The sequence below is a fragment of the Neovison vison genome, chromosome 8 (assembly GCF_020171115.1).
Source record: "Neovison vison isolate M4711 chromosome 8, ASM_NN_V1, whole genome shotgun sequence".
Taxonomy (NCBI): domain Eukaryota; kingdom Metazoa; phylum Chordata; class Mammalia; order Carnivora; family Mustelidae; genus Neogale; species Neogale vison.
Window position 1 is genome coordinate 122577116 of NC_058098.1, and position 13674 is coordinate 122590789.

General features: G+C 42.4%; 1 protein-coding gene across 1 annotated transcript; it reads right to left on the reverse strand.

Moving 5' to 3' along the window:
- Positions 1–754: 754 nt before the first annotated feature.
- On the reverse strand, positions 755–9942 carry MRPL33 (mitochondrial ribosomal protein L33). The gene is made up of 4 exons (XM_044261862.1): positions 9840–9942; positions 8949–8967; positions 7109–7215; positions 755–1055 (listed from the first exon to the last, which is right to left on the reverse strand). The coding sequence occupies exons 1-4, from the start codon at positions 9859–9861 to the stop codon at positions 1006–1008; spliced, it is 198 nt and encodes a 65-aa protein (XP_044117797.1). The 5' UTR covers positions 9862–9942; the 3' UTR covers positions 755–1005.
- Between the last annotated feature and the right edge of the window lie 3732 nt (positions 9943–13674).

Genomic DNA, 13674 nt, shown 5'->3' on the forward strand with positions numbered 1-13674 from the left:
ACGTTACTTTGGAACACTGGTTTCATCCTGCTTGAGGCTCCGGTAGGCAAGCCATCATGCTTCTACATATATGCTTTAAATGGTCTAGAATACAAACCAGCAAAACTCAAAATAAAAGCTGACCTTCTTATATTCAGTCAGAAATGTGAGAAGAAAACTGAGTATTTCTGAAAATCTGTAGGAAACAACAGCTTAAATGAGAAAGTATGTCAACCTGGGTAGCGCAGTCTTACCTGAACCTTAGGGATTGTTGGTGGGATTTCCAAATTGGTTGGCTGTGTGCTGCCATGCCCCAGAAGCCCTACCGTGGCTCTGTGGAAATACACTATAGCTCTTCTTTAAAGAAAAAAAAGAAAGAAATCTAGAAGATAAAGGGGGTCCAAAGCATTCCTAGAAACTCCCACCTACTGCTTCAGTGCCTAGAGTTTCAAAATACGGACCCATGTCATTTTTCCTAATTAAATAAGCACAAAACAAAAGTTCTGATGGTTTCTTTTGTGTTCGAAGGCTGGCCCCCTTCTTATTCCTGTTCACCGTTACGGTCTCTGTTATTACACGGGAGTTTTTTCAAAATCACTCTGGAGACTGACTCTGCGTTTCCTATGAGGTACAAAGAGGAGCAGACTGGAAAGTCTTGCACAAGTTTCACTATGGAAACTTTCTTTTATACGAACAATGGTTATTCTTTAGTGATGTAGTTGTTTTTTATTTCAAAGAGTGGGGGAAAACATCACCAAGAGACAATAGCACAGGCTATTTTAATATTTTTTATTAAGGGCTATAAAAATATCCAGAAAGATAAATAAATGTGATGCAATGATATATGTCCTAATATGAAGAACTTTCTTTCGGTACATTGTTTTTCTTCACAATGGCCTTCAAATCACAGGAGGCAGTGATTCCATGCCATTTCCTCTTCTTTTATAACACGCTGCAGAATTTCTGAATCAGTACCCCGCCCTCAGTCTTCACATTTATAAATCAAATTCATTTTCAATCCATTGTTTATAGGGAACGTATTTTCTTCTGTTCCACAAAGAGAACTTTTGTTTTCACTGAAAGAGAAAAATGAGTTGTAGCAGAACACTGAAGGTTTCATCACCATTTTTAAATAAATATACGTATCACACCACAAACACTCTCCTTTCTCTGATTTTACTATTCCTCTGACATGGAGATGGAAGAGATTTACAAACTCAGTTCCTCAATCCCAGAGGCCAGAGAAACCTAGAGAAAATGGGAAGGAAATCAAGGAAAGGTTCCCCAGCCCATCGATGGTGTCTTTGGTACCCCACAAGGTTATTTCCCACCCAATGTGAAATACCCAAATCAGAAAACAAAACTAGAAACAAAACATGCAAACACTCCGTGTCTGCACCTAGTTAAGGAACACACTTGCAGGCAATGAGCAAGACCAGACTGAGAGCTGGACTCCAGAGAAAAAAGCAACAAGAACTGAGCAGACCAAGGAAGAAAAGGCAGTCTGGCTAGAGGAGTAAATAAATACACATCAAATCGTGTACTTCCAGAGATGGCTTAATATCCAAATACAGATTTTCTAGTACGGTAATAGAATGAAAGTTAAAACCAAAAATATTATTGAAAATACCGTAGCAGAGTACACTCTCTGAAACAAAACCAAAAGTACTGATTTGCCTGGGGCGCCTAAGATGGCTCAGTCAGTTGAGCATTCAACTCTTGGTTTCAGCTCACCTCGTGATCTCAGGGTCAGAGATCAAGCCCCACTTCAGGCTCCGTGCTCAGTCCAAAGTCTGTTCAAGATTCTCTCTTCCTCTCCCTTCCCCTCTTACCCTCCCCCGCTAATGTGTGTGTGCGTGCACACGCATGGACACACATGCTCGATCTCTCTCTCTCTCTAAAATAAATAAATAAAAATAAAATATTTTAAAAGGTACTAATTCCCTGGATGAAAGATCAGAGACCAGGGGCGCCCAGGTGGCTCAGCGGGTTAAGCCTCTGCCTTCAGCTCGGGTTGTGATCTCAGGGTCCTGGGATCGGTGGCATTGGGCTCTCTGTTCAGCGAGAAGCCTGCTTCCCCCTCTCTCTACCTGCCTCTCTGCCTACCTGTGATCTCTCTTTCTCTGTCAAATAAATAAGTAAAATCTTAAATTTAAAAAAAAGGAAGAAAGAAAGAAAAGATCAGAGACTGGATGCTGAGTAGTAAGGTTTTCACTGTTCCTCTGATGCCTTATAGCACTCCCCAATTAAAAAAATAGTAATAGGAAAATTAATTTGGCTTCATGTCTTAGAAAAAATAGGGAGGGGCGCCTGGGTGGCTCAGTGGGCTAAAGCCCCTGCCTTCGGCTCAGGTCATGATCCCACTGTCATGGGATCGAGCCCCACATCAGGCTCTCTGCTCCGCAGGGAGCCTGCTTCCTCCTCTCTCTCTCTGCCTGCCTCTCTGCCTACTTGTGGTCTCTGTCTGTCAATAAATAAATAAAAAATATTTTTAAAAAAATAAGGAACCTGGAGTTGAAAAGATTGCGCTTATTAAAACCTGGCTCTACCATTATATCTGCTGTGAGTCCTTGGAAAATTTTCTCACAATGTTCTGCCTTCAGTTTGCTTCCCTAAGAGGGGATAACTCCAACTCCCTCACAGGGCTGTTGCCAGATATACAGTTGGGTTGAAATGACACACTGCTATCCATAATCATAAACAGAAACTAATTTTCTGTCAAAATATTTGCTGCCTAATTCATAGAAGAATGAATCTGTCAAGTTCTTTCCTTATATCTAACCTAAATCTATTCTGCTTCAATTAAAGTCTATATTGTCTTGTTTAGTCATCCAAGGAATCAAAACTGACAAGTTTTCATTCTCTTTATGGTAAGCCTTCACATATTTAGTAAAGTTTAGTAAGTTTACGCCTCAGCCTTTAATCCTCCTTGGAAATCAGCATCTTGTTTTATGTGAGGAAAAGGAGTTTGAGAAGACAGAGGCTAGTTCTAGTCAGATTATATTATGAAATGCTCAAATAATTGGGAACTTCTCTGTGTCCTTACCTGATTTCCTTTATAAGCAGACTAACAAAACATTACCCTTAAACTAACTCTACTCACTGCAGTAACATCTGCTGGGAGAACTGCCAAGCTATTGGGTACCTTGGGCAATAGGGCAGGCCCCTGGGCAAACATCAGCACGCTAGCCTGTGGGACATTCAGGAGGTGGGCAGAAAGCCAGGCAGTCCACTATCCCGGAACTTTCTCTTCTTCTGAAAAGACAAAGTCGTGCTGTCCAGGTTTAGACCATTCCTGATCAGAAAAGTGCTAACGTTCTGTTTGAAATTTATATATGAATATTCTCTCCCACTTTCAACTTAGGAACCAAACTGTTCATGGCTGTGTCCTTTCCCAATCTCAAAACTCAAAATCAATCTGACAAATAATCAGTTCCTAACACCTCTACACTAAGGATGAAAATCCTCATACATTCTCATACTGGAAATATAAAAGGTTATTCAAGTAACATGAATGTTGTACAAGTTCCTAAAAATAAACCCTAAAGGAGCTAAACTCTAGAAAAACAATTACTTTACTGTAAAGTTCATCACTTTGTGTTTTTACCAGCTGATACAAAGAAATCAGAGGGAGAAGAGTTTCACACCAACTCAGTATCATATTGTTGTAGTCTGAAAAAATTTGTGCCCCCCTGCCCCAAATTCATATGGTGAAATCCTAACCCCCAAACACAATGGTATTGGGACGTGGGGCCTCTGAGAGGTGTTTTGGTCACAAGAGTGTGTTCCTGAGCGGGATTAATACACTATAAAGACCCCACAATGCTTGCCTGCCCTTCCACTATGTGAGGACACAAGAAGGCACAGACTATGAACCAGGAAGAAGGCCTTCCCCCAGAAAGTAACCGTGCTAGAACCTTGCCCTTGGGACTTCCTAGGCCCCAGAACTCTGAGAAATAAATTTCTGTTGTTTATAAGCTAATAGTATGTGGTATTTTGTTATAGCAACCCAAAAGGACTAAGACACATACCTGTCATTCTAATTTTTCTACCATATGAGGTATCATCCTAAAATCCAGACTCCCGGTCATTAGGTACAAACCGGGAATTCCTTTTTTATTATGGTAAAGAATGACCAAAACTGTAACACCATAAAAACAGCAGGGAATTTTATCCCCATTAAAGAACGGAAATCATCCAATTTTACAACGGGGCTTCTCAGAGCCTTTTTTAGATGCCTCTTCCCACTGGTGCAGACCGTTTTTTTGAAGGTGATATTTTTATTTCTCTTAGTGATGAACGCAGCATAATGAATGGTTCAATGGTGGTTATGAGACCTTCTGTGCCAACTCTGAAGGCAGCTATGAATGTAGCTGTGAGCCAGGATTTGTGCTAATATCCTGCCCAGAAGTCATGCACTGGTATGTAGGTTTTACTGTCCTGTGAAACCTCTCATTAATAGGTCCCTATACAGACTGGTTTAGGGCCCGGGCTCTGGAGTCCGACTGTCTTGAGTTCAAATCTCTGTAACATATTTTAGCTGTGTGTCCTTGGTTAAGATCCTTGGCATCAGATTCGTCATCTGTAAAACAGAGACTGCCTGGAGAGTACAGATGCTTGTGTTCGTGACATCTGAAGATAAGAAGCTTGTGCAGGTAAGCAAACAAGACAGAACTTTCCATTTTGTCTGACCATTCACAAACACTAGTTTGTCTCCTTTCTTTCAGGGATCGCTGTCTTTTATTGCCTACATTGTCCTTTTGTTGTTGTTTCCAGGGAGAAAGGACATTCGGTTCCTATTATTCCATCTTGGCCAGAAGTGAGAGTCTATGAGTGCTCATTCTTAGTTAATAAAAAAGGTGATTATGAGGTTAAGTATCCATCTTTTGTTATATAATGGATTAATTTTGGGTAATAAGATTGCAGTACCAATTCGATTCTGATCACCAACTGGGTATCTTACAATTCAACTCAATTCTGTTCTCTTTTCATGCCTAGCACAGCCATGGCTTATGGTTCCAAGAATTATCCGAAGCGTGCGGTGGTCCACAGCACTGGATGCTGGATGAACTGACTGTTGTGTTTGCTCCTCGTCCATCTGCTGGTCCTCATAAACTGAGAAAAATGTCTCCCTCTCATCATTTTCCTAAGGAACAGACTTAAGTACACCCTAATAGGAGATGAAGTAAAGAAGATCTGTATGCAGGGTTTTATTAAGACTGATGGCAAGGTCCGAACTGATGTAACCTACGCTGCGGGTTTTATGGATATCCTCAGCACTGACAAGCCTGGGGAGAATTTCCGGCTGATGTAGGATACCAAGGGTCACTCTGCTGTTCATCATGTTACACCTGAGGTCAAGCAGCAGTTGTGCAAAGTGAGGAAGATCTCTGTGGGACAAAAGGAATCCCTCACCTGGCGACCCATGATGCTTGTACCATCTGCTATCCTGATCCCCTCATCAAGGTGAAGGACACCATTCAGATACATCTAGACACTGCAAAGATGATTGAGGCCATCAAGTTTGACACTGGTCATCTGTGTACGGTGACCAGAAGTGCTAACTGGGAAGAACCGGTCTGACCACCAACAGAGACAGACACTCTGGCTCTTATGATATAATTCACGTGAAAGATGCCAATACAAGAGCTTTGCCACCAGCTCTCCAACATTTTTGTTATTGGCAAAGGCAACAAACCATCATTTCTCTTCCCCGTGGAAAGGGTATCTGCTTCACCACTGCTTAGGAGAGAGACAAGAGACTGGCAGCCAGAGCAGTGGGTAACATGGTCTACAGGTGATGTGACTGGAATCTTTGTACTTCAAGATAACACAGCATGATTAAAAAAAGAAGAAGAAGAAAAATTTTGATACCAGCTACCAGTGATTAGTAACTCAGGAGCAGCCAGATGAAGTGACACATAGGGCAGGTACGGCGAAGGGGCTCACAGCCTCTACGCCCTCTCCCAGCAAGTCCCTCTCCCACAGTCACTGCATAGTCACCAACCCAGAAGCTCCAGTACAGTTCTTATTCAGAAGCAAGTATCAAGAGGCTGTTCAGAATCAAGGGCACAAAAATGAAACCAATGGCCTGAAGTTTTAAAACAAATAATTTGTTTGCTAGTTTACTTGATATAAATCTGCTCATGAAATCCAAAAACAAAATTGGGCTTCTACCAATAGCAATCAGCTGATGTCTTTTGTATGTAAGCAGGCAATCTGGCCTTGGGAACACTTGTGTCTTTTAGACAAACACTTCTATCAACTGAAACCATTTATATATTTTTTATGATTTTTCTTTATTTATTTATTTATTTATTTATCTGACAGAGAGAAAGAGCTAGCAAGAGAGATAGAGAGAGAGAGCGCACACAAGCAGGAGGAGCAGCAGAGGCAGAAGCAGGATCCCCACTGAGCAGGAAGCCCAACACAGCCCTGGACCCCAGGACCCTGGGATCATGACCTGAGCCGAAGGCAGACGATGAACAACTGAGCCACCCACGCGCCTCTCTATGGAGACCATTTAAAGTCACTGTTTATTATGCCATTTTAGCAGATGGTACAAAATGGAAAATGACACTTCTTGCCTTCCTGCACTAATATATAGATGCCACACTCCTTTAATTCAAATCTGGACCTAACTGCTTGTCACTGTCCGACGATCCCAGGAGAATATTCCCTCCCCATCTGAAGACACTCTTTTCTGTTTCCAGAACAGTCTCACCTATTCTCGTTATCTGGCTGGTTTCTTTCCCAGACCTACTCTATCTAAAGGCTAGGATAAAGGTGGAATCTGTTTCTCCCCACTTTCATACTGTATCTCAGCATCCTGCTTGTGTCCCTCAAAGTACTGAGCAGAACATCATTTTTTCTTTCTTCTTCTCCCTTCCACACCAGACTGCAAGTACCAAGAGTGCAGACACTCAGCCTGAATGTGTCCTGGTGTATCCCAGCACCTGGGACAGCCACTGGCACTACAGTAAATGTTCAATACTCACTCGCTGACTGAACACTAGAGAGTCAAAGAGAGCCTACAAAACCACCAAGACATGTTGAGCGTCAGTCTGGAAAGGGCAGCAGGCCTTGAAAGCATCTGAATTTATTGTGGAGCAATTTCTCTGAATCTTACCAATTGGATCATAATGCAAGAGAGTCAGTTTCTCCCGTAGTCGGCTTCTCTTAGTGTTGAAGGAGTAACCTGTCCCAGCTTGGCTCAGCATTTTCACCAGAATGGTTCTAAGATTTAAAAATAAGCTATTACGAGCTGAGGAAATAGACTAAAATCAGTCATGGGAGGATGGCACATTCTGAGAACTCTGTATAGTAGTATCAGCTGTGGGATATCATTTAGCCCTAAGAAGGTTCAGTTCAAAGACAGCCTACATTTTCCATAAACCACAATTTCAACGGCTCTGATACCCAAGGTTTGTTTCATTATGGAGTGCCTTGGTAATCAACTAACCAATCAACAAGATGAAACCACATTGTGGGAAAAGACTCAGACACCCACCACGGAGAAGCAGCGGAAGTCAGGAAGGGGGAAAATACAAAAGTCCTGGTAACCCTAGCTGGCCAGTCAGGAAGTCGTAAAGACGGCTCTCTCGACAGAGCCCTATCTTCCAGGATGTGCAACAGGAGTACAATCACAGGAGACAAAACAAAAAGACTGGAACTTTTACATTGCTAACGTGTAAAACCTTGCTCCCCTTCGTATTTCGTTGAACTTATAGTCATCCAAAACATAAAGTTCATGTTTTGCCTCACGAGGTCATCATTGCCTTTAATACCTTGTACTGTTACTTTTTCATGTGTCTGGCTTCTCTATGCAGACCAGGCTATTTTCTTTCTCATCTAGTTCCAAAAAGAGTTTGTAGCATCTACTGATACACATCTTTGCCTCCCTTTCAATGTCCAGCACAGTGCCTCACACATAAGAGGCACACAATATTTGTTAATTAAGAAAGACAGCAGTCATTCATTCAGAAAGATTTAACAAATACCTATTAAGCGCTTACTCTGTGGAATGCACTAGGGAAAATGCGGAGCTCTGTTAGGCTGCCCCTCCCCCCTCCAGGGACCAACAGAATAGTAGGGAGGTGAGTTGTGTATACAAGGTATATAAGGCAAGACATATTTGATAGATGCTCCAAGGATACAAAGAACATGAAAGGCAGGAAGTACCTCTAAAGCAACCAAAGGCAAGGGAGATTCCTACAGAACCCTGAGGTGGGGAATTCTAACATAAATAACTGGACTGTGGGAAAAGCAAAATGAATAAAACCTATATGGGAAAAAACACTAACTTACATGTTTTTCATTAACTTTCATCCAAAAAACCTAGTTTTATAATCTGTGATGTGTCTTGGGTTGTAAGCAAAGGCTGCTTTAGAATGTTCTTTTTTTTTTTTTCTGAAAAAGAATTTTCCTATTTTTAACACATAAAATCTTACTTCAGTTATTATCTACAAAATTTATTTTGAGATGCCAGTTTGGTATTTATAGTATCTCTGGTATAGCATGGAATCTTTAATCTGTGCTGTTTTTGAAATGCTTATTCCATGAATGCAAAGGATTACAAAACTCATTAAAACTGACTTTGTAGTTCAATCAAATCACTGCTTGTTCAGCCAGATCCCTGTCCTCAGACAAATGGCCCCCAGTCCTCCTCTGAAGAAGCAGAAATATGGCGGTAATCCAAAGGGTGCATGGGAACCCTGATGGCTTGATTAGGAACAAGACAGCAAGAGTTCCTTCAATTATCTGAACACTCACTTAAGAAGGAAAGTTGGGCAGGAGGGGAAATATTTTTTCAAAGAGTTTACAGAGCCAAAACAATTCACCAAGTAAGCCTCAAACCAACTTTCAGAAAGTGGAGACCAAATGCTTAGTTTAACATAAAGATGTGCTGGCAACGGCTGGAAAAACAAACCAAACATAAATAAAGTTTAAAAAAAGAAAACCTTACTTACTTTGACTTGCTCTTGGCAACTTTCTCGCAGAGAGGAAGATTGAAAGAGAAAAGAAAATAGCAACTTATTATCTTTCTTATGCAAAGTTCATATTAATGTCTGTAATAAACAGGTAAGTGATGAAGTATGCAATGGGTTGTCACTCAGGTAACTACTCCCTAGCTTGCAGAGATCCCGCTAGGATTCTAGAAAGAAGACAAAGATCCAATAAAACCAACACAATTCTGAATCAAGGCTTTGCACAATCTCTCTTCAGTTGGACCGGTTACTCTTCAAATCTAAGATCTGTTCCACATGTTCCTCTTCTAAGGTGCAAAATATTTGCCCTGGAACAAGCCACTGGTTTGACAAGTTAACCCATGCAAACTGCAACCACCACATCAGGTGGAGGAGGGAAACTAACCTAGAGGTTGGCATGGTGCAGGGAAGAGAGAGGACCTGGGGAGACAGACGACAGACACTTCTTTCCCAGCCCAGCTGTACCGACTTAGTGGTAAGTTACTGCCCTTCTCAAGCCATTTCCTCATCTAAAGAGTTTAAAACGAGTTAACTGAAAATTCGAGGTTTTTCTTTTCCCCCCAGTTAGAACGTTCGGGAATTGTGCTACCACATCCGTACGGAGGCCGGGGAAAGCGCCCCATTACTGCTGACCAGACTCCACCACCCCTGTCTCGGAACCCACCCGACGAAGAACTAATGCCACAGACCCCCAAACGCAACCCGCCCCGCAAGGCGCTACGCCGCGGGGCATGCCGGACGCTGTAGTCCTGAAGCCTTGGAGAGTCGTAGCGGCAGCCTTTCCGGCCAGCGCGCGCCCCCGGCCCCGCACCGTCCCGACGCCTTCCTCCCGCCCTCGCCGCAGGCCCTGCCGCCGCCTCCAGCCCCACTTACAGATGACCGCGGACAGGAACATGGTGACAACACGCCCGCAGTCTCCTAAACGGGCCCAGAGTCGCTCAGCAAACAACTGCTTCCGGGGCACAGGCCTGTTCCGGAAGAGAACGTCGAGGAGCGGCCTGGAGCCACGCCCCCCCAACGTAAGCTTCCAGTCCTGTCGCCACCTGTGTGTTGTGTTCCTCCCAGGCCTGGCGTTTTACTTCTGTGGTGCTGGATGTTGGAGTCCCCTTCCCAAGCAAAGGGAGAGTTTAAAGCCGCTCAGGTTCACGCCCCAAGCCCTGCGTCTTATTTCTGCGTCAGAGTTAGGCTTTTCCATACTTGTTTCACTAAATAATCGCCATCACCAGCATTAAAGCCGCAAAAACTGTGTTTCTCAGCTGCTCCAGGCTCCACGACGCTTCCATATTTCCTTAAAATGTTGCCTTCTTTTGCCTCTCGCCATCCAACTTCACCTGGTTAAGAGCTCTCTCGGTCCCTTTGGAGTTAGAACCCCCGCCTGAATATCCCCCATTCCTTAGTTACCTGTTGGATTTCTAAGACGGCACCACCTTGTGCATCTATGTTAACTGCATCCCAGCACCTCGTGTAACAGACTTCGGGCACTCACATAACTTGCCTAATGTCACCGAACCAGTCAATGGCAGAATCAGAATTCCAACTCAGGTCTTGTCTGATGGCCAAGGAAATCTTTTATCTTTCCCACCAGACATTGGGACTAGTAGTAATCTGCATCTTCAGTTCTTCATATTGCTCTGCAAGGAACCCGGGCTCTTTCAACACCAAGAACTTCATCTGTAACCTCATTTCCCAATAATCAGGACTTTGGAATTTTTTCCTAATCTTTGGTTTTGTCTAGATATTAAATCTTAAAACCATGTGAAATAAAATTCAATTTCATGGATTATCATCACAAAAAGTAATAAAATTATTTAAAAGAAAATTTAGCTCTTCAGGACAATATAATTCAATTCTTCTTCTTTTTTTTTTAATTAGGACTGTACTTGTCCTTAGTACCTTACAGTTTTTTAACCCTCTAATGATTTTTGGTCCTCTGATAACCTGACTCTAACAAGTGAGTACCCCTAAGTGCCCAAATCCTTCTTTGCATTGTGCAATTCATCTGCTGACAAAGAGTTTTAGGTGTTCAAGAAGGTCAGGTTTCTTATCTAGGAAATTCCTTTAGAGGATATACAAGAAAAGTACACAGAACTGGAAGTCAAGAAACATGCATTTTAGCCTTTGTTCTGTCCTTTGGAAAGTCTTTCAACTATTCACAACTCAGTTTCATGCTCAGTGGGGCATTGATTCAGTGGTTCTCATCCCTGATGGTATATCAGAGTCACCTGTGGTCTTTTAAAAATCCATTTGCTGGGGCACCTGGGTGGCCCAGTTGGTTAAGCCACTGCCTTCGGCTAGGGTCATGATCCCAGGGTCCTGGGATAGAGCCCCGCATCGGGCTCTCTGCTCAGCAGGGAGCCTGCTTACCCCCTCTCTCTGCCTGCCTCTCTGCCTACTATGTGTCCTCTGTCTGTCAATTAAATAAATAAAGTCTTAAAAAAAAACTTATTAAAAAAATCCATTTGCCGCCACTGAGGCCCAGAGTCTGAGTTTTCCCCCAAGTTTTCTATAAAAAAGGCATTTCGAACATATCAAAAAGTTGAGCGGACAGTGCAATGAACACGCTATATGCCCAACTCAACAAACGTTGACATTCTGCTATGTAGCCTGAAAAATATATCTTATATATATGGTTTTTTGCTAAGCTGTGTGAAATTAAATTGCAGATATCACAACCCTTCACCCCTACACATTTAAGTAGGTATGTGTCAAGACTAAGATTATTACAATAACAGTATTTTCACTCCCAAAAATTAACAATAGTTTCCTAATATCTAGTCCATACTCAAATTATCTTTTATAGCTGGTTTCTTCAAAACCAGTATCCAGTCAATGGATTAAGACATCTCTCTCTCTCTCTCTCTCTTAGGATCTGGCATCCAACTTTTGCCTCCCTCCTTCCTCCTCTCAATAGAAGCCACTCTGGTGAGGGCCTAATGATCTTTACAGTACCAAGCCCCATGGTCAGTTCTCGAGCTTTCTGTTACTCAGCATGAGTCAGTATTATTTTACACAGTGGCTCACTCCTTGAAAAACTTTCTTCACCTGGTGTGCAGGTGTCCACTCTCCTCGTTCTTCTCTTTCCTCATGAGCAATCCTTTCTCTGTTTTCACCTCACCCACCTTTCGGTGGAGGCATGCCCTTGCTCATGCCCATGCTCTGTCCTTGGATCTCTTCTCTGTCCACACTCATTCCTTTGGTGGTTACAGCTAGTTTGGGTTTTGAAAAATCTAGGGGTTAAAGATTTCTAAATTTATATCTCCAGTCTCGACCTTTCCTCTGGATTCCACATGGGCATATTTAACCGCCTACTTGACATCACATGTCCAAAATCAATTCCCAAACTTGCTCTGTATCTCTAAGGCTTCCTCTATATCAGTGTGTGGCAATTCCATTTTTTCAGTTGCTCAAGTAAAAAGCCCAGGAGCCAAATTGTTACCTCTTTCTCTCATGCCGTATATGTAAACAATCAATAAATTCTGTCATTCAAATGTCACCTAATCAGTGAAGCCTGGCCACAAAAGGAAAGGAACACACACACACACACACACACACTCCCTATTCTCCTTACCTCACTTTACATTTTCCTACACCACTTCTCACCATTTAATATTTTGTGTGTGTATTTGTTGATTTCCTTATTATCTGTCTTTGCCCACCACAATGTAAACTTCCTAAGATAAGGAACTTTGTCTTGTTTCCTCACTGCTGTATCCTGGTGCCTAGAACAGTGCTTACTACATATATTGACTAGCTGCTGAATGCATAAATGAATCTGAGATAAGAGGTATCACACAAATGTTAAATTACTGTTAAATGTGTTTAAATAGCAAGCTGATAAATGTACTAGTCGTTTCAGTGGATAAATTGTACTAGTGGTTTCAGAGTTCAGGAGAATTTATAAGATTGTGGGGGGCTTTGGGTTTTTCTTTCTTTTTTTTTTTTTTGAGAGACAGAGAGAGTGTGTACACTGAGCAATGAGGGTCAGAGGGTGTGACAGAATCTTAAGCAGCTCCATGCCCAGCACAAACCCTGATGCAGGACTCAATATCACGACCCTGAAATCAGGGCCCTGAGATCACGACCTGAGCTGAAATCAAGGGCTGGACACTTAACTAAGCCACCCAGCCTCCCCTATAAGCTTGTTTTTAAAAAGAGATAGTAGGATGGCACTTGGCTGTCTCAGTTGGAAAAGCATGTGACTCTTGATCTTGGGGTTATGAGTTCAAGCCCCACACTAGGTGTAGAGATTAAGTAAATAAATTAAAAATTTGGGGGCGCCTGGGTGGCTTAGTTGTTAAGCATCTGCCTTCAGCTGAGGTCATGATCCCAGAATCATGGGATCGAATCGAGTCCCACATTGGGCTCCCTGTTCAGCAGGAAGCCTGCTTCTCCACTCCCCCTGCCTGTGTTCCCTCTCTTATAGTGTCTCTCTCTATCAAATAAAGAAATAAAATCTTTAAAATAAAATATTTTTAAATGAGCTATCAGGGTGCCTGGGTGGCTCAGATAGTTGAGCATCGGTCTCTCGATCTCTGCTCAGGTCTTGATCTCACTGTCTTGAGTTTGAGCCCCACACTGGGCTTTGCACTAGAGTGAAGCCTACTTAAAAAACCAAAAATAAATAAATGAATGAATAAAAAGAGATAGCATATGAACTATTTCTTGAAATTCCTGGACGGAGTAGAAAGGAAGTAGTGGCTTTCTAGTC